General features: G+C 43.8%; 1 protein-coding gene across 1 annotated transcript in view; it reads left to right on the top strand.

Annotated features, from left to right (window-relative positions):
- The window catches only part of LOC140457008 (membrane-anchored junction protein), a 39,718-nt gene extending 14,197 nt beyond the window's left edge, over positions 1-25,521 (top strand). Inside the window, exons 3-6 of the mRNA XM_072550906.1 lie at positions 313-358; positions 10,808-10,883; positions 19,863-19,988; positions 23,651-25,521. Coding sequence (XP_072407007.1) covers positions 313-358; positions 10,808-10,883; positions 19,863-19,988; positions 23,651-23,703 — 301 coding nt within the window. The 3' untranslated portion in view covers positions 23,704-25,521. The remainder of the gene's footprint in view (positions 1-312; positions 359-10,807; positions 10,884-19,862; positions 19,989-23,650) is intronic.
- The last annotated feature ends 171 nt before the right edge of the window (positions 25,522-25,692 follow it).

Below are 25,692 nucleotides of genomic sequence, written 5' to 3'. Positions count from 1 at the left end.
AAATGCAAATCCAAGCTGGTGAGTTTTGGGTGAGTGGGCGATCCTAGTCACTCTTGCATTATGAAGCACTTCATTATTTAAATTCTTTGTAACAATGCGTTTTTTATTCTGTCACACAAACTCGTACTGCTGCCCTTGCGTGTGGTGAGACACAGAAAAATTTGGAAACCCACAGTTCAATCTGATAAATTGCTTTCTTTATCCCCTGGGCTCAGTAATTCTGCACCTAGTTGTTCAAACAGATGTGCAAAACCAGAGCTGTTAATCCTGACTGTTACCGTGTATCATTTCTCTTTCCATTGGTTTTCCCAGGGAGGACATGGGGATCGACAGAGAGCAAGTCAGGCAAGAATTGGAGGTAGGGAATCCATGTTCCACTACTTCAGAACACAGGTACAGGAAATTAGAAGGGAAGGATGTTAGACTCATTTCAAATGTACAGACTGCCAGAATGAAATGGGAAAGGTGGTATCTTTGAAAATGGGGATTTCACAGATCTTGACCAGGTGATGATTTCCCCTGAATTTGAGCGGAATTCACAGTAGAAGTTGGGTTTTCTGGCCACACTGACTAACCAAGTCAAATCAACGATTCCTGGCCAGACAGGGAGAAGGGTGGGCTGTATGGATAAGAGGACAAAGACAAGAAACAATGAAGCACACTCTTTGATCCGGCTGACCTGTAGGACGACTCTTCTAACTGAAAGTAAAACTAAAAGCCTTCCTGGGTCTATGTGAGTCCTCATCCTGCCCACTCATGAATCCTCTGTATCATTTTTTTTAAAGACAAAAAACACCCAGGGAGAACTCAAAGCTCTTTACCAACTCCCTGTCTGAAGGAGATATTTCGGCGCCACCACATCTGCAAGAGAAACAGCACAGAACCACTCTTAAGATCAGGCTCATCACACCTTCAAATTTAGTTACTATCCTTTTGTTCTCCCATCTAAGTATATATATTGTAAGAAGCTGAGGTTGCAGCACAAACTTCACGTTGTCACATCCTGCCAATCTGAAATAGACCAATTTAAGGATACTGTTTCTTTTCTGCCAGCCAACCAATCTTACTTAGAATCCCTACAGTGTGGAAACAGGCCCTTCGGCCCAACAAGTCCACACCGACCCTCCGAAGAGTAACCCACCCAGATCCATTCCCTTATTTCCTCTGCATTTCCCCTGACTAATGCACCTAACACTACAGGCAATTTAGCATGGCCAATTCACCTAACTTGCACATCTTTGGATTGTGGGAAAGAAACTGGAGCACCCGGAGAAAACCCACACAGACACGGGGATAACGTGCAAACGCCACTGAGTCGCCCGAGGCTGGATTCAGACCCAGGTCCCTGATGCTGTGAAGCTGCAGTGTTAACCACTGAGCCACTGTGCCACCCCAGTCCCCTACACCATGCGCGGCTACTTTGTTCAGTAACATTTTATGCAATGCCTTATCAAATGCCTTCTGGAAATCCAAGAACATTATGCCTACAGGCGTCCTGTATGTTACTCCTTGATAAAAACTTCAATAAATTAGTTAAACACGTTTTCCCCTTCACAAAATCACGATGGCTGTTCCCAAAAACCTTGGGTTATTCTAAGTGCCCAGTTATAAACTCCTATTGATCAATTCTGACAACATCCCCAAGATGGACCTCAAGTAACTGGCATATAGTTTCCGTGTTTCCTGCCTTCCACACCCTTCTCGAACAGATGAGTTATGTTTGCTGCTTTCAAATCAGATGGAAACTTTCCTGAATCTAGCAAATAGGAAAATCAATACTAACCCACCAGTACCTCATTAAACATCACCTTTAAGACCCTGGAATAAAGTCCATCAGGACCTGGGGACTCGTCAGCTACGGCACCACCAGCTTGCCTCGAGATTGTAATTTCATTAGGTTTGACACTGCCTTTCACTTCTTGATTTGCAAATATAATTAGAGTGTCTCTGTATCCTCAATAGTGAAGACAAATGCAAAATATTTGTTACATTTGTCTGCTGTTTCCTTATTATCTACAATGACCTCTTCATCTCATTCTCATTCTCTGGAGAAGCAACACTCAATTGACATTTTTATTTTTACATCTAGATAAAACATCTTGCTATCTGTTTTTCTAGCTAGCTACCTCTCAGACTCTAATTTATTTATCCTTATTAATAATTAGGCATTCTCTGCTGTAATGTATATTCTGTACAGTTATCTGATAGCCACTCAACTTTGTGCAATTATACATTTTTTTCTTAAGTGTAATGCTTTTCTTAGCTGCTTTCCATAAACCTAGATGATGGCTTTTCCCCTTATAAATATAATTGTTCTGACTATTTTGAAATGTCCCATTAAATGCCCTCAGTTGATCAATTCCGTAGCCAGGATGCCAGTTCACTTTAGTTAACTCAGCTTTCATGCACACATAATTGCCTTCATTTAAATCTAAAATAACAGTCTTCTGCACCTTCCCTGCATCTGTAACATTGTATTCTGCATTCTGTTCTGCCACCTTAATGCACTTCGTCTGCTTCAATCTCTCAATATAGGATACTTTTCACTGTATCTCAGCATATGTGACAACAATAGATCAAACTCAAACACTGTCTCCCTTTCAAACTCAGTGTGAATTCAGTCAGAGGGGTTACTTTACTCTGAGGTCTTGAAATAATCCTGTCATATTACACAGTCCACCAAGTCTAGTATAATTTGCTGTCTAGCTGGTTCCAGAACATTCTGACTATTCCTAAGGTCAACCCAAACCAATTCCATATCCCGATCTCCTGAACCAAGATCATGCCTAATTAATGCATTCATTCCATCCTTGATTGACAATGCTTTCCTTCCACCTTTACCCAGCTTCCTATTCTTCTTGAATGTCATATACCCCACAATATTCAGGACTCGATCCCTGTCATCATTCAGCCAACTCTGTCACAGAAATTAGATCATATGTATTTTCTTCAGTGTGCATTATTGTTATGATCCCAGCTGAAGTTAATTCTGGATATATCAGATCTCAGAGTGATAGATCATACGTTTTAAATAATGGTTACCATGGTGGTCAGTCACTAAACAGTCACTAAGCATAGTCTGTCAGTGTCCTTTTAACAAAAGTACACAAAATAAAAAGCAAAGCACTGTATAAGATAATTTAGAAAGATCTTGGCATAAACAAAGAAAAATTCAACTCTTTTCCCAGTAATATTCTTTACAGTACATCAATCCAGTGAAGTCTCATTCCTATTGAATCTCTTTCATTTCTTATTTAATTGATGAGGTTATAAGCATTTCCTTTCAATTACTTTCTAAATATTCATCAGTTATGTTTCTAGCATTTCCACCTTTTTCACTGACATTTACTAGCTAAACTGGAAGGAAAACCTTGATTACTTAAACTGCAAAAATGATTTTAAGATTTCTTTCTAGCTTTGAAAGCATTGGTTGCCCCAAACTAAACTGCCTTTCTGCTAGTGTGAAACTGCTCTTCTGAGCTCAGTCTACTAGTGGCCCCTGATATCAAACTTAACTACAAAATTCATCAATTAACTCCCAAGTAGTTGATATAGTCATTTAACATAAGTCACAAATTTTCCTTGAAGAAGCTGTCTGAATGCAATGTTAAAAGATGACTTTCTAACCTACGTCAAGTCACTTTTACAGAACTGAAAGCTAAAATGCATTTTTCCCCCTCTTTCAAATCCAAATTTCCAAATCATAACAACATCCTGCAACTAGTGGCTCAGAGGTTAGCACTTTTGCCTCATAGCACCAGGGACCCAGTTTTGACTCCAGCCTCGGGCGACTGTATGTGTGGAATTTGTACATTCTCCCTGTGTCTGCTCCTCCGGTTTCCTCCCACAGTACAAAGACGTGCAGGTTAGTTGAATAGCTATGCTAAAATATTGCCCATAGTGTTCAGGGGCGTATAGGTGAGTGCACTTCTCAGGATTAAATGCAGAGTAGTAGGGGGATGGGTCTGGGTGGGTTACTCTTCGGAGAGTTGGTATGGACCTGTTGGGCCAAATGGCCTGTTTCTACATTGTAGGAATTTGAAATAAAACTAAATCATACTATCATTTTGTTTAATTTGCGATGAATGCTATGTGCATTCAGATACAGAGCATTTAGTTTTGTCTTTTTGTTGTTTTTGTAATATCTAGTGTTGTATATTCTCAGGTTGGTTCTGTCTATCTCTTCCTAACCTTCATTTGCTAGATTATTATTTTGCATTCCTGCTTTTATGATACAGGGGGTACTGCATTTACCTATGTCCAACTTACGAATGCTTGTACTTCCAAATGTGATCCCGTACAAGGGTGTAATTTTAAAGGCCCAACATTTCCTGTACCTACTGTTGTGGGGAAAATCACCAGCCTTGCAGTCAGAGTCTGGGTTCAACATCAGAGTTTATTGTACAGGAGACTACCGGAGCTCCGGGGAGAGAAAGACACCAGCAGCACAGAGTTCTCTCGACCCGGACCACATGTCAAGATACTTCTATACATTTTGTGATATAATAGGTCAGTGATGAGATTATTGCCTCTGTAATATAGTTTGTTTGTTGTAAGCAATGCAGAAGCGTTGATAGTTTCATGTTAGTTCCAGCACAGCCTTTGTTAATTGCAGCACGGTTGTTGTCAGTTTCAGTGCAGACATTGTAAGTTTCAATGTACGTGCGGACGTCCGTTGCTCTAGTAATGCATGCCAATCACACTTCCTGAGAAGGACGAGTACTGCAGCCCTGGCTATTAGCACTTTGTATTGAGTCCGTATCAGACTGTTAGCATTTCTATCAAAGGTGTTGGCTGGACCCAGACACTTCGGCGGGCAGTATACGCTCCTCATGTGTAATCTCTCCCCTACCTGCTTTAAACTAATCAACTAGGTTGTGAGAGATTGTGCTGGCATTCTGGTAGCCCCAGACAGTGTGTGTGTTTGTTCTGCTGTCTCTCTCCATATTGTGGTCCGGTGGCCATCTTGTGTGTCAAGTGGCCATTTTACGTCTCAGCAGCCATCTTGTGTGTCCATGTGCATCGTGTCGCCCTGCCCTGTGCCATCTCCCACTTCACTATGAACAGCTGCTTTATATTGTCCTGCATTGTGTTCAGACTTCCGTACAAATGGACTCAAGACTGGAACCCGTTTGCAACCATTCCAGGGGGACTGCTTGGACCTTTGATTTCCCACGTCAATCCAAACCTGCTCCTTCACTCCTATTGTTTAATCTAAAGCCCTCTCTACTTCCCTAATATATTGCTTGCTGGATCATTGGTTCTAGCACAATTCAGGCATAAACCATCCCAATGGTATAGCGCCAACTCTCCCCACTATAGATGCCAGTTTTCCATAAACCAGAACCCACTTCTTCCACAGCAGTCTTTGATGTATTTATTGCAATACCTTATGCTCCCTCTGTAATTAGTACATTCTTCAAGTAATAATAGTACAAAGATTATTGCTCAGGAGGTTTTGTGACTTAGTTTAGTGCCTAGCTCCTCATTGTATTTAAGCTGGATCTCTTTTAAAGTCCAGACTATGTTGATGGTACTTACATGAATAACTGGATCCTCTCCCTCTCACTCCAAGTTCCCATCCAGCCCTGAGCAGATGTCCTAAACCCCCAGCACTATGGAGCCTTCTGGACTCACTCAACTGAATGCACTAGATCAGTGATTGTCCCACTCACTGTGCGATCTCCTACTCCCACTACATTCCTTATTGTTCCTCCCAGTTAAAAGACACCCTGAACCAAAGTGCCCTCTTATTCTTAAAACTGGAATACGCGACAATGTTCCATGAATATCATTCACAAAGAAATAGGGAAGTGTTTCAGCCTTTTCCATTACAAAATGAACACTGCCAAGCACTGAATGGATTTGTTCTCCAGTGTCTGTGCCATTAAGTTCACAGCTGGTAAACTCAGCTTAGACTGCTGGCTGTGCACTGTATTTGTAGAGCTCTGATGAAACAGATCCACTCAATGCATGCTTGAGTTCATCAGTTTCTGCATCTGATTTCAATGTTCTGTGCAAGTATTCTTCCTCCCACACATCAAAACTATCTTTCGTCTGGGTGTTCAGCATCTGATTCTAATTTTTTTTGCATGAGTATCCTTTCTCCTCTGATATTAAACGCACTTGTTTTGCCGTGTCTATGGGATTTGATTCCACTTAGTTTCCCAAAGTACTGCTTAAGACCAAGGAATCTTCTGAAAGAACTCTTTACTCACAGCTGCATTGGCTGAAAATTTCCCCTCCCTGCTAAGGTGACAAGATAGGGTGAAAATGTTTTTTATAAGTTAGGTTCTCAACATCGAGAAGAGTTTTCCCAATTTTCCCCTCTTTGCCCTTAGCAATGACCAACTTATTTCCAAGTTATTTGCAACTCATTGAAGTCTCAACTTGCCCTATTTACGTTCCACCTGCAGTTCCCCTCTCCTTAATCGAGAAACTATACAATGCAAATTCCCAACATGTAAATCAGACAGGTACCCAGAAGCTGCAGTTTGCCAAGTGTCTGTCCCAGCCATTGTATTGCCACTCCCTAAGTGCAACATCCCAACATAGTCCATGGCCAACGTCGTCCATCGCCTTCCATCCACATCGGCAAACTGTCAGCCTCACAAAAATCATCGAGCCTGTTCTCAGATCAATTCAGACACCACTTCAGGCCTTCAACACTTTACTCTGGAGCTAATGGACTTGCTTCTGCTAGGTTGATTTGTGCTCAGGGGCACCTCCATCGCAGAGTTCTAAGCACTGACTCCCTTTAGTGTTTATTTAGAGGCTGCTGGCCTCTGTTTGCTTGTCACTAATTTCTTAGAACTCACTGACCTTACAGGCTGTCAGCCTCTGCTTGCTTCTGAGTGTCAGGGGACAGCTTGTGGTGGTGGGGAGATCTTGTGCGGACCTACTGAGAGCTGTAGTCCATACGCCTTGGGGGTAGAGTTAGAGGGAATGCTCTGTTTGTAAGCATGATGTAGCAGAGAGAATATGGTGGTACTCACCTGTAGAGAGTGCAGAAGATTATGGACCTACTTGTGGCATTACTGGGCATCCCTTCTGACAATGGAGAGTTAGCTTGCCTTTCCTTTGAAAGATCAACATGGTCAAGAACTGTAGTTTGGGAAGTGGTTCCTGGCTTACAGTGTTATGGACCAGGTCAGACCCCCTCAAAATATTTCAAGAAGGTAGCCTAGATCCTAACTGTTCCTTATTATAAAGGCTGATGTGAAGGGAATATTCTAGGTTTGATGCAGCTGGCCAAACCACTCTGCTTTAAGCAAAAACAGACTTTCTTTAAAGACTGCAGTTGAAACATGAACAAAAGAAAACGGAATTTAGGTTAACTTAACTATTTGAAAACTCAACCGACACGATATCGCGACTTAACTAAGCAGCTGTTCCAACTCCCGTAACATTCCATAAATGCACCCCTTGGCAGAAGATAAATTCAGACACAGGTTCTTACAGGCCAGAGAGATTTCAGAGAGAAAAGTCAGCCAGGGATCATCTGCTGAAGCATGGAGCATTTTCTCGGCAGCAGCTTCTGCGGTACAACTAAACCAAACTAGGAAAAACCTGAACCAGGAGGACTCTTCACTCCCCTGCCATTGTTAAAGTAGGCTTGCTTCCGAGACATTTTGACACCTCTGCCTTTACGACCTCTCTTGATAAAAAGCCCAAACATAAAGTGACCTTGTTAAAGTGACAGTGTCGTCATGACAGCATCTGGACTGCTGTGCTGCTGGATTTTAAAAATGCAGCCAGAGGAACCAAAAGGTCTTGCCAGTGACAAGCACTTCCTCCTGTCTGCTATTCCCTGAGAAAAAAGAGCCCCATAGCTCAGTTACATAATTAAAGAGGGAAAGCGTGGAAGCTTGCCTGAGGAAATTTGCCCTATGTCATAGAGTACTGGACAGAATGAAACCTCAGCAACACATTTTAAAGGCAAATAGTTTCCTTAGGACCCTGGTGGAGTTACTGCTCCATAATAGTTCTCTCCAGACAGGCAGTGGAGATGGACATCATCATTCTGCCATCAAGATCATTGCACATAATGTTACTGCTGACGCCAAGATTTGACATCTCTTCATAAGTCTTTAGCCCCCTTATCAGCATAACATGCATATCTCCACAGGAAGGAGAAAGTGAGGCCTACAGGTGCTGGAGATCAGAGTCGAGAGTGTGGTGCTGGAAAAGCACAGCAGGTCAGACAGTAACCGAGGAGCAGGAGAATCGACATTTCGGCCATAAGCCCTTCATCAGGAATTAAACTTGTGGGTCAGGGCAGTGTCTCTATCTTTATGCCTATCTTTGGGCCAGACACTGAGCCCTGTCTCTGGGCCAGACATACAGACACTGAGCCCTGTCTCTCGGCTCATTCCTGAAGAAGGGCTGATGCCTGAAACGTCGATTCTCCTGCTCCTCGGATGCTGCCTGACCTGCTGTGCTTTTCCAGCAACACACTCTGGACTCTTCCTCCACAAATCGTCTCCATTGTTTCAGACATACAAACACAGAGCCCTCTCCCTGTGGACCAGACAAATACACACACACACAAAAAGAGCCCTTTCTCTGAGACAGTATACACAGACACAGAGCCCTGTCTCTGGACCAGACAGACAAAAACAAAGCCCTCTCTCTGAGCCACACACACAGACACAGAGCACTCTGACTCTGGACCAGACACACAACACAGAGTCCTCTTTCTCTGGACGAGAAACACAGACACACAGCCTTTTGTCTCTGGATCTGACACACACACAGAGCTCTCTTTCTGGACTAGACACAGAGCCCTCTTGACCAGGGAACACAGATACACAGTTTAGATCAGAGTGGTGCTGGAAAAGCACAGTAGGTCAGGCAGCACCCGAGCAGCAGGAAAATCAACGTTTCGGGAAAAAGCCCTTCATCACAGCCAGATACAGATACACAGCCAACTGTCTTAGTCAGACAAAGAGCTCTCTCTCTCTCTGGGTCAGACATAGACACAGAGCCTTCTCTGTGGGTCACACACAAAACACAGAGCCCTGTCTCTGGGCCAGACACACAAACATAGAGCCCTGTCTTTGTGCCACACACACAGACACAGAGCCCTGTCATTGGGCCAGACACACACTGTCCTGTCTCTGGGTCTGATATGCACACACAAAGCCCGGTGGCACAGTGCTACCTCACGGTGCCTGGGACCCAAGTTCGATTCCAGCCTCAGGCGACTGTCTGTGTGGAGTTTGCACATTCTCCCTGTGTCTGTGTGGGTTTGCTCTAGGTTCATCCCACAATTCAAAGATGTACAGTTTAGGTGAATTAGATTTCCTACAGTGTGGAAACAGGCCCTTTGGCCCAACCAGTTTACCCAGACCCATTTCCCTCTGACTATTGCACATAACACTATGGGCAATTTAGCATGGCCACCAATTCACCTACACATCTTTGGTGCTGTGGGAGGAAACTGGAGCACCCGGAGGAAACCCACACAGACATGGGGAGAATGTGCAAACACCACACAGACAGTTGCCTGAGGCTGGAATTGAACCTGGGACCCTGGCGCTGTGAGGCAGCAGTGCTAACCACTGAGCCACCGTGCCACCCTGCTAAATCACCCATAGTGTACAGGGATATGTAGATTAGGTGCATTAGTCAGGGGAAATGTGGGGGAATAGGTCTGAGTGGGTTACTGTTTGAAGGGCCGGTGTGGACCTGTTGGGCCTAGTGGCTTGTTTCCACACGGTAGAGATTCTATAATTCAAATACACAGACACAGATTTCCTCTCTGTGCTCTGGATCAGATGCATAGACACTGAGCCCTCTCTCTGGGCCAGACACAGAGCCCTCTCTCTGGGCCATGGTATGCAGACACTGGACAATCTCTCTGGCCCAAATTCGTTATTGCTGCAACTTGGCACAGACTCATGACTATGAAAGGGATTCTGCTCAGCCAACTTGAATCTCCAGTAGGAAATTATCTCTTGGTGACGGGCTCACAGCTTGCATCTTTAGGACACTCCCGTGATGTCTGGGCCTGACTCCTAACTTACCTTCCTACTTTTGCATCGGTGTACCTTTATAGTTTCTTCACACTAATGGGAAATCGTGGCCAGGCTAATGAATCAAGTTATGGTTAATTGGGAGTTGTTTTGGTGAGCTGTGATAAGATAATGTTTTTTTGTAAAAGTGAATTTTATTCCAACACAGCTTTATCTGCTGTGACACTGAAATTGAATATTTCTGTCGCATGCGAACATTTCTCACCTTTTGAAGAGTATAGCTCCTGTCAGTGCTGAAATCAGGTACTGCAGCAGTTACTGTACTCAGCGATCCAGTGATAAACTTTAATACCAACCCTGGATGTAACAAGTTTCTTAAGACTTAGTTTATGCCCACCTCCAAGATAACATACACTGTGCTTTTAATAGTTTTAAATAATATGGTATGTATGCTCTCCTGAAAGGCAGGCCCTTGATCCATTATCCTGCGCTATTTCCTTGTCAGTGCTGGTTTGCCATTGCCATTAATTCTCGAGGGCAGGGGAAGAAGTCTGCGCAGCCAGAATGGGTATTGAACCTGTGATGTTGGCATCATTCTGAAGCATAGTCCAAGCCAAAAAGCCAACTTAGCGAACCAACCCCAATGTTATTCATGTAACAATGTATAATTCATAATCATGCTCAAATAATAAAACCCAAGAAAATCACTCGTCTTGATAAAGAAAAAGATACAGTATTGGTAAGGATAATTAAAATGCAATCAGTGTGGATGCTGTGAGTTGAGAATCTGTCACCTCGTGCTATAATACATTGATATTGGTTTGTTGCAGGATGCTATCCGTGCAGTACTTGGAAATCTGGACAGGTTACAACCATTTACCACAGAGCACTTCACCATCTTCCCATGTATCCTTTGCAGCTTGATCAAAAGGGCCTTATCGAACTTGAGAGGGTGCTTCCACCCACTTACGAGTTATAGGAAGAACGTTACTAAGGTTTTGAACAGAGTGATGCTCCACAACCTGGTTACCAGTGGCCACCACATTGGTAAATTATGTTAAACACTAGTAAAATTGTCGGGCTGTAACATACAGTGCTGCTGGTGCATGTCTTTATACAGCGAGGATTCAAAGGGAAACCTAGGGCCTAGCATTGCTGAGGTGGAAGCAGGAAAATACATCTCTGATGAAAGGAAGATAACTAGTGATACGTTCTTGGACAGAATGAGAGGAGGGGATCTATTTAAACCTTTCAAGGGTTTTGAGACCGATTATCTTCTTCACTGGTTGAATGTCAAGAATAATATGTACATTTAGCATTAGCACTTAAAACAGAGAGAGGCAGGTCAGAAAGGAAATTTTCATCAAAATGTTATTGGAACGAGGGGTGCTCTGGTTATCGAAGCTTAACCAATCATGTACTCAAGAGGGAATTAGATAAACACTGGAGGAAAATAGTTAGAGGTGTATGGTTAAAACAGAGGAATAGAATTGGAGCAGCAGTAACTGGGAACTCACTGCCTACAAGGATAGTACAAACAGAAACAAACTGTGATTTCAATTGGTTGAGCGTTTGAAGGAAGTACGTGTACAGGGTATACAACATATGTGACTAACTGGATTACTCTACAGAGAGCTCGCATAGACACAATGGGCCAAATAGCCTCTTCGTGGGCTGTAACTGGTCATTGAGTGAGGGACTAGCACTACTGTATGCGTCTGATGGAGCAAATGGTGTTTGTGTGGTAGCCTACTGGATTAATGATCTGGAGGCCTCATCTCATGATTCAGATTTGAGTTCAAATCCCACGTTGTAGCTGGAAAATTTAAACTCAGTTCATTAATATACTTAGAATTAAAGAGTTAGTTTCAGTAATGGTGACATTGAAACCATTGGATTGTCATTAAAAAAAAAACCCATCCAATTCACCACTGTCCTTCAGGGAGGGAGATCTGCCATCCTTACCCATTCCAGACTTGACTGCCATCTGAAATGATCTGATAAACCAGTCAGTTATTTTCAAAAGGGCAGCTCAACAGCAATTTCCTGAGGACAATGATTCCTGTCCTTGCAAGTGATGCCAGTGCTCTGTGAATAATTAAAAGAAGAGACACTTACAATGCGGGGGGATTCAATGATTCTGCAGAATCAGAAGTGAGCCCGTCTCCAGCTAGGAAAACTGAGGAAACGATCCATCTCAGAGGAAGTCCCCAACCTTACAGATGCCAGTTTTCACCCCAATGCACTCCACATAATATCAATAAACATCTGATGCCAAAAAAGCTGTGAACCCAGAAGTGTATTGCCAGCAATTGTCATTCAGAAGTTGACAGCTCCTTAGGCAAGTTGTTCTAGTCCAGATACAACACTGATATTTACCCACTAATATGGGAAATTGCCCTGCTATGAAAAGCAGGACAAACTCAGTGAGTTACTGCCCATCAGCATACTCATAGTAATCAGTAAATGGGTGGAGGGGTCATAAACAGAGTTATCAAGCAGCAGTTGCCGAATAATAACCTGCTCCATGGCATCCATTTTGGGTTCCGCAGAGCCACTCAGCCCCTGACCTTATTATAAACTTGGTTCAAACATGAACGAAGTAGTTAAACTCTCGAGGTGAGTTAAGAGTGATTGCCCTTGACATCAAGGCCGCATTTGACTCAGTCTGGCATCAAGGAGGCCTAGAAATACTGCAGTCAATGGGAACTTTTAAAAATTCACTCATGGGATGTGCACATCTCTGGCTAGGCCAGCATTTATTGGCCATCCCTAATTGCCCAGAGGGCAGTTAAGAGTCAACCACATTGCTGACGGTCTAGAGTCACATGTAGGCCAGGCCAGGTAAGGACATTATTAAACCAGGTAGGTTTTTCCCGATGGTAGGCAGTCGTCACTAGACTCTTAATTCCAGAGTTTTTTTTTGTTGAGTTCAAATTCCATCTGACATGATGAGATTTCGACCCAGATTCCCAGAACATTAGCTGAGTCTTTGGATTAGTAGTCTACCATGAGACCATTGTCTCTCCATTCTTTAGAGTCATTCATAGCACAAACGAAGGTGGTTGTGGTCGTTGGAGGTCATTTATTTCAGTGTCAGGATATCTCAACAGGAGTTCTTCAGAGTAATGTCTTAGACCCCATCAGCTTCATTTGCTTCATCAATGACCTTCCCTCCCTTATGAGGTCAAAAGTGGAGATGTTCACTAATGTTTGCACAATACTCAGTATGATTTGTCAATCCTAGATACTGAAGCAGCCTGTCTAAATACTGCAAGACCAGGACAATATCTAGGCTTGGGCTGACAAATGGCAAGTAACATTTGCATCACACAAATGCATGAGAATGACTGTCTCCAACAAGAAAAAGATCTAACATTGTCCCTTAATTTACAATGGCATTATGATCACTGGATCCCCCTGTTATAAATATGCTAGGGCTTACCATTGACAAGAAAATGAACTTGACTAGATATATACATACCTTAGCTATAAGACCAGGTCAGAGACTTGGAATCCTGCTACAAGTAACTCACCTCCTAACTGCCTAAAGCCCGATCACCATCTTTAAGGCTCAAGTCACCACTCTGATAGTCTATGCACCACTTGCTTGGATGAGTGCACCTTCCAGAACATCCAAGAACCTTGGAAGCCTTCAAAGCAATACAGCTCACTTGACTGGCACCACATCCACAAATATTCACTGTTTCCACCACCAATGCGTCGAAGCAGCTGTGTGTACCACCAATGAGGTGCGCTGCAGAAATATATTACCTTTCATTGGGTGGGTCAAAATCCTGGACTTACCTCCCTAACAGCATTCTGTGTCTACCTCCATTAAATAGACTGTAGCAGTTCAAGAAGGCAGCTAACCACCACCTTCTCAAGGGTAATACAGCCTGAGCAATTAATGCTATAATGCAATGAAGCCCACATTGCTGTAAGGACTTTTAAAAAATTGACTCAGAATGCTTGTGCCAACTCACTAAAACAGTCCCAAATTTAAATCTCAATTTCCTGTTCTATCTCCTACTTCTGATGTGTTTTTTCTAATGTTTACGCACTACCGTTTCAAAAGCTGTTATCAATTTTGCCATTGCTTTCCTGACTTCAGTTTAGTTCCTCTGGTGCCATGCAGGATAACATGCAGCAAATCCCTGTCACCAGACTCAATTCGTCATAGTCTCTTTTACTCCAGCCAAAGTGGTGTCCCACTGTTGAAGGTCCATCTCAATGCACTTTGTCAGGTCTTTTTGGCCAGCCATACCTTCTTTTCCCATGTCGGGTGTCCATTCGACTGCCCCTCCAACAGGGCGGATGGCCCTTGAGGTGGAATGCGTACCCGCTAGTTAGTGTCTGTTGTCACTCTGTGCCAGTGCCTTGTGTAACACTTCAACATTGGTGATGTTGTCTCTTCAAGTAATGCCCAGGACTTTGCATAGGCAACACTAGTGGAAGGTAGGCGGTTTATATGGTACCTTTGCTACTCTCTTCCATTTCTTGTTGGCATTAGATGGGCAGTTTCAATGAATCTTTCAATGAGAGCACCATGGCCCAGTGCAGCCTTACAGTACCATGGACCCAGGTTCGATTCCAGCTTTGGGTGACTGTTTGTGTGGAGTTTGTACATTCTCCCTGTGTCTGTGTGGGTTTCCTCCCACAGTCCAAAAATGTGCAGGTTAGGTGAATTGGCCATGCTAAATTGCCCATAGCGTTCAGGGGTGTGTAGGTAAGGTGCAGTAGCCAGGGGTAAATGTAGAATAATAGGGTAGGGGAATGGGTGTGGGTGGGATACCCTTCGGAGGGTCAGTGTGGATTTGTTGGCCGAAGGGCCTGTTTCCACACCAAAAAAAAAGGGGTGGCTCAGTGGTTAGCACTGCTGCCTCACAACACCAGGGACCCAGGTTTGATTCCAGCCTTGGGTGACTGTCTGTGTGGAGTTTGCACAATCTCCCCGTGTCTGCGTGGGTTTCCAAAGATGTGCAGGTTCGGTGAATTTGCCATTCTAAATTGCCTCTAGTGTTAGGTGCTTTAGTCAGAGGGAAATGGGTCTGGGTGTGTTTCTCTTCGGCGGGTCGGTGTGGACTTGTTAGGCCGAAGGGCCTGTTTCCACACTGTAGGGAATCTAATCTTCTAGCCCTGACGAGATGGGCCACGATGACAAAGTAGGTAAAGTCACATGACCAGTGAAAAGTTTCTGTCTGTCAATAGTGAAAAGTCCCATTTTTCAACCAAGTTTTGAACAGACAAACTCCTTGCTTGTGAAAGGCGAGAGGCCTATTTATATGTATTAGCATGTATTGACACTTTTTATTATCCAAGCTTGCCTCATTAATAAGCATTTGAGCTGAGTCCTGGATTGGAGGCCGTCACGGAGAAGCGAGTCCCTGGACTGGAGGCAAGACATGGATTGGAGGCTGTTGTGGGAAGGGCGAGTCACCAGCGTGAACTGGAGGCAAATGCCCGGACTGGAGGAGAAGCTTCACATTTCAGACTCTGGCATGGTCTGGAGACTTGGCCCGATGTGGTCTGGAGACTAGATGCTGGCATGGGCTGGGTGGAAGGACTGTGAATTGTATACTTTTATTTTTTTACTTTTCCTTTTCATACTTATGATAGAATTTTTACTTATTATTTTTTCTATTTTGTATCAAGTATTTAAGTATCTGTACCTTGATATCTTGCACCTAAGATGGTGTCATAAGTAGTGACTTGTAAACTTTTCGCTGTACTCATTCAAGGACATGTGACAATAAAGCGAATTCAATTCTCTAACCTGCTAGGTAGAAACTAGACTCCTCAGCGTGAAAGGATAGGTAGGCTTCAGATTGGCTGTACAACATCGAGGGCCGAAGGGCTTGTACTGCGCAGGAATGTTCTATGTTGTATGAAGGTCAGAGCGGTATCCTGGTTACTCCAGCTCACTGCTTACTCCTCCAGGCCTCCACTTTGTATACCAAGCACCAACATCTCAGGCTTTGAAAGTCAATGGTGGGAGGAGGGGTGGTGATATTATCAGGAAATACTGCCGTACTAGGGATGTTGGGGGAAATCGGTGCTTTGGATTGGAGGTAGCAACCTAGGATGCAGAGGAGACAAGAATGATGAAGAGGGAAGATTGGACATTTAAGAGGTTTAACAGTAGCACATGGGAGGTCATGCCATATTGTGGGAGCAGAGGTTAAGTGATCACCACAGCAGTGGCATAAATGTGGGAGCTGTGCTGCAGGATATTGAGTAAACCTATGCTACAGGGCAGAGATTCAGTGGGTCACAGTGAAAGCTACAAATGTAATTCCAGGCATTAACAGCTCAGGGTACATTCCATGGACAGCTATCACACACATTACCCATCCACGGACCTTGGAATCAGACACATATCAGCCTCACCACTTCGTTGTGACACACTTCCAGTCCAGTTATGATACAGTTATGCATTTTAAATGGTCCACTTTGGATCACACATATGTTTTTCATTGCACTGCTGCTGCCAGGGCACTTTGCATGCAGGGATAGGCCCCAGTTGAACCAGGCTGCATCTCGAGGCTGCTCACTCACTCACTGTCTTATTGCTCACTCACTTTGTGCTTGCTTAAATACTCACAGCATCCTGCTTTTGTGCCAACTTGAGTACTCACAACGTCCCTGCCTTTGGTGCTAGCTCCCTCACCAGAGCTTAAAGGCTCAAAGAACTTTGATCCTGCCTTGCTATTTAGCTCAGACATAAAGATTGATGTAGTTTTCAGCATTGGTCAGATCAGACATGTTGCATGGCACCGTGTTTTGCCAATCTCAGATATACAGCATGTGCCACCAGTCTAGGTAGCAAACATGATTCACGTGCATAGTGCATAGCCCTATCTCAAAGTTTAAGCAGAGTGGACCCAAGTCAAGGAGGCCTGCTGTCATTCAGACGTTCTGGCACAGAAAATCTTGCGCGTCGTCTAATCTCAGTCCAGGGGATGAAGAAAGTCAGTCTACCGCTGGACTGGACACAGTTAAGGGGTGTGTCGCACTTTAGTCTGTTGCTGATTGAAGAGGCAAACACAGCTTCTACTTCTTTATTGTTCACTTCTGCTGCTGTTGAGTGAAAATGAATGTTTTGAACCGTTCGAAGGCTGCCCTGTATGTAATGGCCCCACATTAAGCAGTGGGAAGATTTTGAGTTACATTGGGCTTTGGGGAAAGAGCAGCTGTCATTTAGATAGGGTGTTGAGATGGGACAGGGCTACCTATGGATAACTGTGGCTTGCATCCTCAACAGCAATTGATGTGAAACTGTGGACTTGTGTGTGCAATGAAATGTCAGCTGAGGCCTCTTATGTGTCCAGGGGAGTGTTGATTTGTGGTCGCTTTCCCATTACATCCATGGTGAATAACAACTCAGGACTGCCAATGTTTGACTGACATTGGTGAGGCCTCTTCTGGAGTTCTGGTTAGCCTGTTATAGGAAAGATATTGCTGAAAATGTGTTGCTGGAAAAGCGCAGCAGGTCAGGCAGCATCCAAGGAGCAGGAGAATCGACGTTTCGGGCATCAGCCCTTCTTCAGGAATGAGGAAAGTGTGTCCAGCAGGCTAAGATAAAAGGTAGGGAGGAGGGACTTGGGGGAGGGGCGTTGGGAATGCGATAGGTGGAGGGAGGTCAAGGTGAGGGTGATAGGCTGGAGTGGGGGTGGGGGCGGAGAGGTCAGGAAGAAGATTGCAGGTTAAGAAGGTGGTGCTGAGTTCGAGGGATTTGACTGAGACAAGGTGGGGGGAGGGGAAATAGTGAACTCAGATTTCTCCAGTTTCCTCATTTCCCCTCCCCCCCACCTTGTCTCAGTCAAATCCCTCGAACTCAGCACCGCCTTCCTAACCTGCAATCTTCTTCCTGACCTCTCCGCCCCCACCCCCACTCCGGCCTATCACCCTCACCTTGACCTCCCTCCACCTATCGCATTCCCAACGCCCCTCCCCCAAGTGCCTCCTCCCTACCTTTTACCTTAGCCTGCTGGACACACCTTCCTCATTCCTGAAGAAGGGCTGATGCCCGAAACATCGATTTCTCCTGCTCCTTGGATGCTGCCTGACCTGCTGCGCTTTTCCAGCAACACATTTTCAGCTCTGACCTCCAGCATCTGCAGTCCTCACTTTCTCCTCATAGGAAGGATATTATCAAGCTGGACAGGGTTCAGAAAATATTAACTAGGATGTTGCCAGGAATGGAAGGGAGGGGCTAAATAGCCTTGGGCGTTTTTCACCAGAGTGTACACGTAGAGGGCTGGCTTTATAGAGATTTTTTAAATCATGAGGGGTAGAGATAAGGTGAACGGCAGGTGTCTTTTCCCAGTGGTGAGGGATTTCAAGACTAGGGTGGCATATTTTTAAAGTGAGAGCAGAAAGGACATGAAGGACTACATTTTTACACAGAGAGTGGTTCATGTGTGGAATGAACATCCAGAGAGTCAAGTCAAGGCTGGGCTTCAAACAAGGTGCAAGCATCAGGGCCCGGCCATGTCCTGAAGAATAGGGTGTGCAGGTCACCATTGGGAGCATGGTGCATAAGGCAATGAGATGGGTATGAAACATTTGCGCTAGAAACCTGCTGGCCTCACAAGGAGAAATATACCGTGAGACTCATCAAAATGGCACGTGGTGGATTTCTGGTACAATACAGCCATCAAGAGTTGCAGTTTCACGTCTGTTTTGATGTTGTTGGGTGTCCACAGTGCGTGGAGTTCTTTGTTTTTTACAATTGACACCTGAATGATTCTTTTGTAAAAAAAAACTTAGCTTCTACCTTTGAATCTTCAGTTTGATATAGTTTTGTATTAATTAGATTAGATTCTCCTATAGTATGGAAACAGGCCCTTCAGCCCAACAAGTCCACATCGAACAGTAACCCACCCAGACCCATTCCCCCACCCTATATTTACCCCAGACTAATGCACCTAACATTACGGGCAAGTTAACATGGCTAGTTCACCCTAACCTGCACATCTTTGGACTGTGGGAGGAAACCGGAGCACCCGGAGGGAACCCACGCAGACACGGGGAGAATGTGCAAACTCCACACCGACCCAAGGGTGGAATCAAACCCGGGTCCCTGGTGCTGTGAGGTAGCAGTGCTAATCACAGAGCCACCATGCTGCCCCAAATCAGTGGGAAAAGAAGTGTTTACCCCAATTTTTAACATCTATCCTCTTAGTGCTTCTCTGTATTTCCCCCATTTGCCCTTTTAAATCTGCACTGATTATTCCTATTCTTCTAATGTCTGTGACTCTTTTTGCCTTTGCCTTCCTACATCCTTTAGGTCTCCTTCTTCATCTAACTACTATCAGTTATTCTGTCGTTTATTTCAGTGCTGCCTGGGGTCTTCAATGTGTGCATACCATTTGCCGTGTTTCCCCACAATACATTAGTAACTGGACTTCAGAAGTGACTCACTCCTGGCGTAAAAGGAAGTCCTTTTAGAAATTTCTTCAGCTGGAGAGTGATGAATCTATCATTGCCACAGAAGGCAGTGGAGGCCAGGTTATTGAGGATATTTAAGTCTGAGATGGACAGGTTCTTGAGTGTCAAGGGGATCTCCTTGGGGGAGAAAGCGAGAGACTGCAGTTGAGAAACTTATCAGCCATGATTGAATGGTGGAGCTAACCCGATGGGCTGAATGGCCTAATTTCTGCTCCCACATCTTGTGGTCTTATGGTCCAAATTCTTTGGAATACCCTGAGGTTGTAAAAGGTCTAATATAAATGCACCAAGTCCTTTCTTTCATAAATGTGTGCTGTGTAATGTCTGTGTAGTTTGCTGGAATGCCTTTTATTTAATTTCAGTATAACTGATGCCAAAGGGACAGCTTGCAACAGATTCTTCTTTATGGCTTTCACTTTAACAGTGTACAAGATAAAAATGAATGGGAAAGATTATCAGAACTTCAGTTTAAACAAGGTGACAAAATCCTCATCTCTTACCCGTATGTCTGTACCTTGTATGTTGAATTAAGGTCAGATCACCAGCATTCGTTAGCAGGTAAATGCGTTTCTTTAAAATAAATGTTTAGAGTGTATGATTACAGGATTAAACAATATGAGATGTATTCCCTTTTACTTAGCTTTCAATGCTTCCTTTCTAACTTTTATTTTCCTCTCCCTCTGTTACTCGTCAAGCATCATTGTCCATCCAAGAGATTATTTGGCAGACCAGAGCCAAGCCTCATCACTTCCTGTGGAAGCTCATTCCATACACTCACCACCCTCTGTGTGAAAAGAAATTGCCCCTTAGGTCCCTTTTAAAGCTGCTGTATAGGGCAAGCAAGGAGGCACACTGAGCCCTTAGAGCTGTACAGCATGGAAACAGACCCTGCCTTCCAACTTATCCATGCCGACCAGATATCCTAAATTAATCTAGTCCCGTTTGCCAGCACCCGGCCCATATCCCTCTAAACCCTTCCTATTCATATACCCTTTTAAATGTTGTAATTGCACCACTTCCCCAGGCACCACCCTCTTAGGTCCCTTTTAAATCTTTCCCTTCTCACTTTAAGCCCATGCCCTCTAGTTTGTACTCCCCCACCCCAGGGAAAAGATTTTGTCCATTTACCCTATGCATGTCCCCCATGATTTTATAAACTTCTATAAGATCACTCCTCCGACGCTCCAGGGAAAACAGCCCCAGCCAATTGTTGACTGAACCCAACCCATCACACCCTTACTCCCACTCATCTGCTTCTGATCGGGTGGATCAGGATTTTGTTGTGGCAGGAGCTGTATGATTGCTTGGGTAGCATTTAATTTTAAAATATCTTGTGCTTTGTCCATTTTCTCCAACTCCCCAGCCCTTCACTCCTGATTGTTCTGCCTTTCGTCCCTTGATCAATTGGTCTGGAATTCTCTCTATAAATCCGTCTGCCTGTTCGTTTAAGAACTCTCTCTTTTGAACCAAGCCATTCATCAGTCCAACTGATTTCTCTGTTCTTACCAGTTGTTTTCGTCCTAGGGATTAAGACATGTGTGTCAACTCAGCACAGACTGGGAATTGAATTTGGGACCCTCTGGTTACTTTAAGTAGTAATTTAACCCTCAATAATTGAGAGACTTCTGCTAATTCTTTAGTGTAATTTTTGAGAGCATGACATTTGTCAGTTAATACATTTCAAAATCAGACAGGGTATTGAGTACCAGAGTTGGCAGGTCGTGTTACAGTTGTATAAGACTTTGGTTCGGCCACATTTGGAATCTTGCGTACAGTTCTGGTCACCACGTTACCAAAAGGATGTGGGTGCTTTGGTGAGGGGTGCAGAGGGGGTTCACTAAGATGTTGCCTGATATGGAGGGTGCTAGCAGTGAAGAGTGGTTGAGTAGATTAGGATTGTTTTCAGTAGAAAGATGGAGGTTGAGGGGGAGACCTGATTGTGGTCTACAAAATCATGAGGTGTACAATATGGACAGGGTGGATTGCAAGAAGGTTTTTCCCGGGGGTGGAGGGGGGGGGGGGGGTGGTGGTCTCTTACGAGGAGTCACGAGTTCAAAGTGAGAGAGGAAAAGTTTAGGGGAGATTTGTGTGGAAAGTTCTTTACGCAGAGGGTGGTAGGTGCCTGGAACACATTGCCAGCAGAGGATCTGGATCAGCATAGGCTTGTAGGGCCGAAGGGCCTGTCCCTGTGTAATAATTTTCTTTGTTCTTAAAAACAATGACAACAGCATGTTAAACTGTACATGTTGCAATTTTTGAAATCTTATGCGATTGGAATTAAGTGAGATTACACTTTATTTTTACATTTCACGTTGCAAGATGCAAGTTGCTATGTCCCAGCTAATATTGGATGCCAGGCTCAATGGTGAAACCTGACTTGATAGGCCATAAGTTTTACTTTTGAGATTTGGTTACCATCATAGTTAGTCACTGAACATATTCAAGTGACATGTTTCCCTCATTTCTGTCCTAAAAGATTTGAAGACTGCATTCCTTAGCTCTGGACTCACCTACATAAATAATATCTTTTTCACGTCCACCATGTTACGAGTGTTTGGGATTTGATAAACTGCAATCAAATCATCCCTCACTTTTCTAAACTTAGGTGAAACCTTGCTCAGCTTGTCCAACCTTCCCTCATAAACCAACTTGCTCAATCCAGGTTTCATTCTGGTAAACCTTCTCTGAACTGTGCCCAACACATTTACTTTCTTACTTAAGTAATGAGACCAAAACTGCACACAGTATTCAGGATGTGTTCTGACTAGTGCCCTGTAACCTGAAGCATAACATCCTCACATTTATGTTCAAATTGCTATCATAGTAAAGAATAGCATTCCAGTAATCACTTGATGTATCTGCATCCTAATCCTTTGCAATTCATGCATTAAACCACCTAGATCTTTCTACACCTTGGAATTCTGCAGTTGTTCACCATTTATATAATACTCTGCTTTTTTTTTCCTGCCAATGTAAACAACATCACATTTTCCTACATTATTCACCACCTGCCAGAATCTTGCTCATTGATTTAACCTATCTGTGTCAGTCATAATCGTTATTAGGTCATCTTCACAACATGAGCTATAGGGAAAGGTTGAACAGGCTGGGGCTGTTTTCCCTGGAGCGTCGGAGGCTGAGGGGTGACCTTATAGCGGTTTATAATATCATGAGGGGCATGGATAGGATAAAAATATCAAAGTCTTTTCCCTGGGGTGGGGGAAGTCCAAAACTAGGGGGCGTAGGTTTAGGGTGAGAGGGGAAAGATATAAAAGAGACCCAAGAGGCAACCTTTTCACTCAGAGGGTGGTACGTGTATGGAATGAGCTGCCAGAGGATGTGGTGGAGGCTGGTACAATTGCAACATTTAAAAAGCCTCTGCATGGCTAAATGAATAGAAAGGGTTTGGAGGGATATGGGCTGGGTTGTGGTAGTTAGGTTAGGATATCTGGTCGGCATGGACGAGTTGGAGCGAAGGGTCTGTTTCCGTGCTGTACATCTCTATGACTCTGAAAACAAGACCCTGCTGTTCTATCATTGTTGCTCATTTGATAAGTTGGAACTCTGAACCTAACTCCCTACCTACCTGCACCATGCAGAAGTTCAAGAAGGAGTCTCAGACCACTTTCTCAAGCCAACTAGGGTTGGGCAGTTAATGCCACTTCACCAATGGCCCCCTACAATTTTTATTAAAGTTCAAAGGATGTGCTTTAAAGTTTGAAGATAGATGGATTGCGTGTGAACACACTTTAAAACTGTTGAGGGTGTTCTGATGATGTGCAAGGCATTACATAAATGTGCAAGTCCTTCTTTACTCTCTTTGCTTCAACAGCTTTTGTGAAAGTGCTGTCTAGAGTCCAGAACTGGTGACTGTTGACATAACAAAACTGAGTGAAAGATGTTGACAGAAAAGTGTGACCAGAAATCACGCTATGGACAGAAGGAAAGTACCCCTCATGCAGGTTTTTTTTTTAAATGATGTGCAATGATGGTGGTCATTGTGGAGTGGAATGGTGCTCCAATCGATTTAATGTTGTACAATCAGCTTCATAGTTCGACTGTATCACTCCTGCTCAATTTGGTTTCCATTTATGTGTTTTTCAAAAGTTTTACAAACTCACCTTTTCACGTCTTAAGGTACAAATTGAGAGCCATTTATCTCCTTGACTTTGAACAGGGCTGAGTGACTTCTTGACTGATTTGTGTTCCCTTTGTTTCAGCTGCAGGTCAATGCCATTTCACTGATTGTGTAAGTAATTGTAATTGTAAGTAAAAGGAATTGTAATTTTGCATCATGATCCTTGATATTCACTGACAAGAAGCCACACCGTTCCAAATAGTACTTTGTAGTGTGATGGGCTTGGAGCTGCTTTTGTATGAAAGGGGCTATAAAAATACAAGGTTAATTACAGAAAAATGCCTGGTCTTCTCTTTCAGAAGGAAGAAATATAGAAATTAGGGGTTGGAAGAAGCCATTCACCCCTATGATCCTGCTCCATAATTTAGCAAGATCACGGCTGGTCTTCTACCTCAACTCCATCTATTCACACTATCTCCATATCCTTCATTCCCTGTGTACCCAAAGATCTATTGACCCTGGTCTTGAATGTATTCAATGACTGAGCACAACAGGTGTAGAAAGTTCCAGCGATTCACAACCTCTCACATCACAGGCCAAAATGGCTGGCCCCTCAGTCTGAGACTGTGGCACCGCATCCCAGACTTACAAGCCCAGGGAGACATTGTGTCGGAAAAGCACCGCAGGTCAGGCAGCATCTGAGGAACAGGAGAATCGACGTAAGCCCTTCAGGAATATTCAGGCTTATGTCCAAAACGTCGCTTCTCCTCCTCGGATGCTGCCTGACCTGCTGTGCTTTTCCAGCACCGCACTCTCGACTCTGATCTTCAGCATCTGCAGTCCTCACTTTCTCCCAAAAATCAGATGACACCAGGTTATAGTCCAACAGGTTTGTTTGAAATTGCAAGCTTTCGGAACTCAGCTCCTTCCTCAGGCATGGTATGATAGAGAGATATAAGACACAGGATTTATAGGCAAAACATTAACAAGCTGAGGTCAGGTTTTTTTTGACAGAAAAGAATCATGAATGAAATAATTCCCCTTGTGTGTCTGAGTGTGTGTGTCTGAGTGTGTGTGTCTGAGAGTGTGTGTGTGTCTCTGAGTGTGTGTGTCTGAGTGTGTGTGTGTGTGTGTGTCTGAGTGTGTGTGTGTCTGAGTGTATGTGTGTGTGTGTGTGTGTGTGTGAGTGTGTGTGTGTCTGAGTGTATGTGTGTGTGAGAGAGAGAGAGAGTGTGTGTCAGAGAGACAGAGTGTATGAGTGTGAGAGAGAGATTATGTATGAATGTGAGAGAGAGAGAGTCTGTGTCTGTGTCTGTGTCCGTGTCTGTATGTCTGTGTGTATTTGAGAAAGTGCAAGTGTGTTTCCCTCTTGAGACAGTCTCTTCATTTCAGGGAACCAGTCAAATTAACTTTGGAAGAACTTCCTCAAAGGCAAGTAGTTCTTCCTTAGTGCGTGGGTTTCCTCCGGGTGCTCCGGTTTCCTTCCACAATCCAAAGATGTGCAGGTCAGCTGAATTGGCTACGCTAAATTGCCCACTAGTGTTAGGAGGGAAATGGTTCTGGGTGGGTTACTCTTCGGAGGGTCGGTGTGGACTGGTTGGTCCAAAGTGCCTGTTTCCAAACTGTAAGGAATCTGATGTAATATAATCTAAAGAGAGCAAAACTGCATACATTAATCCATGTGGCTTTATCAACATCCTGTATAATTGTTGCAAGACTCCTTTTGTACTTCAAACCCTTTGTAACTCAAGCTAACATAATTTATTGTTGTGTTAAATGTTGCAAACTTTCTGTGATTCACATACAAGGATGCTCACATCCATCTGCAAGGGGAACTTTCCACCATTCAAAAGAATTCTACCTTTATTCCGAGCCAAGTAGAAAACTTCTTAATTCATTACAATCTATTCCATCCGTTATGCTCATTCCCACCTTTTCCAGCTTAGTATTGTCAGCAAACTTGTAAGATGTTCCCCTCCTCCAAGTCATTGAATATAAAATTTATTATAAATAGCTCAGGCCCAAATGCTGATCCTTACAGCAGTCTGCTAGCTTTAGCCAGCGAATCCTGTTAACTAATTCTCAATCTATGTTATTAAATTATCCGCAGTCCCAAGTCCTACTTTTCTGCAATAGTCTCTTGTATAATACCTTCTTAAGTGTCATTTTTAAAATCTACACTCA

The sequence above is a fragment of the Chiloscyllium punctatum genome, chromosome 31, assembly GCF_047496795.1.
Source record: "Chiloscyllium punctatum isolate Juve2018m chromosome 31, sChiPun1.3, whole genome shotgun sequence".
Taxonomy (NCBI): Eukaryota; Metazoa; Chordata; class Chondrichthyes; order Orectolobiformes; family Hemiscylliidae; genus Chiloscyllium; species Chiloscyllium punctatum.
The sequence above is the reverse complement of the archived record's forward strand: the minus strand, read 5'-3'. Positions and strand labels throughout refer to the sequence as shown.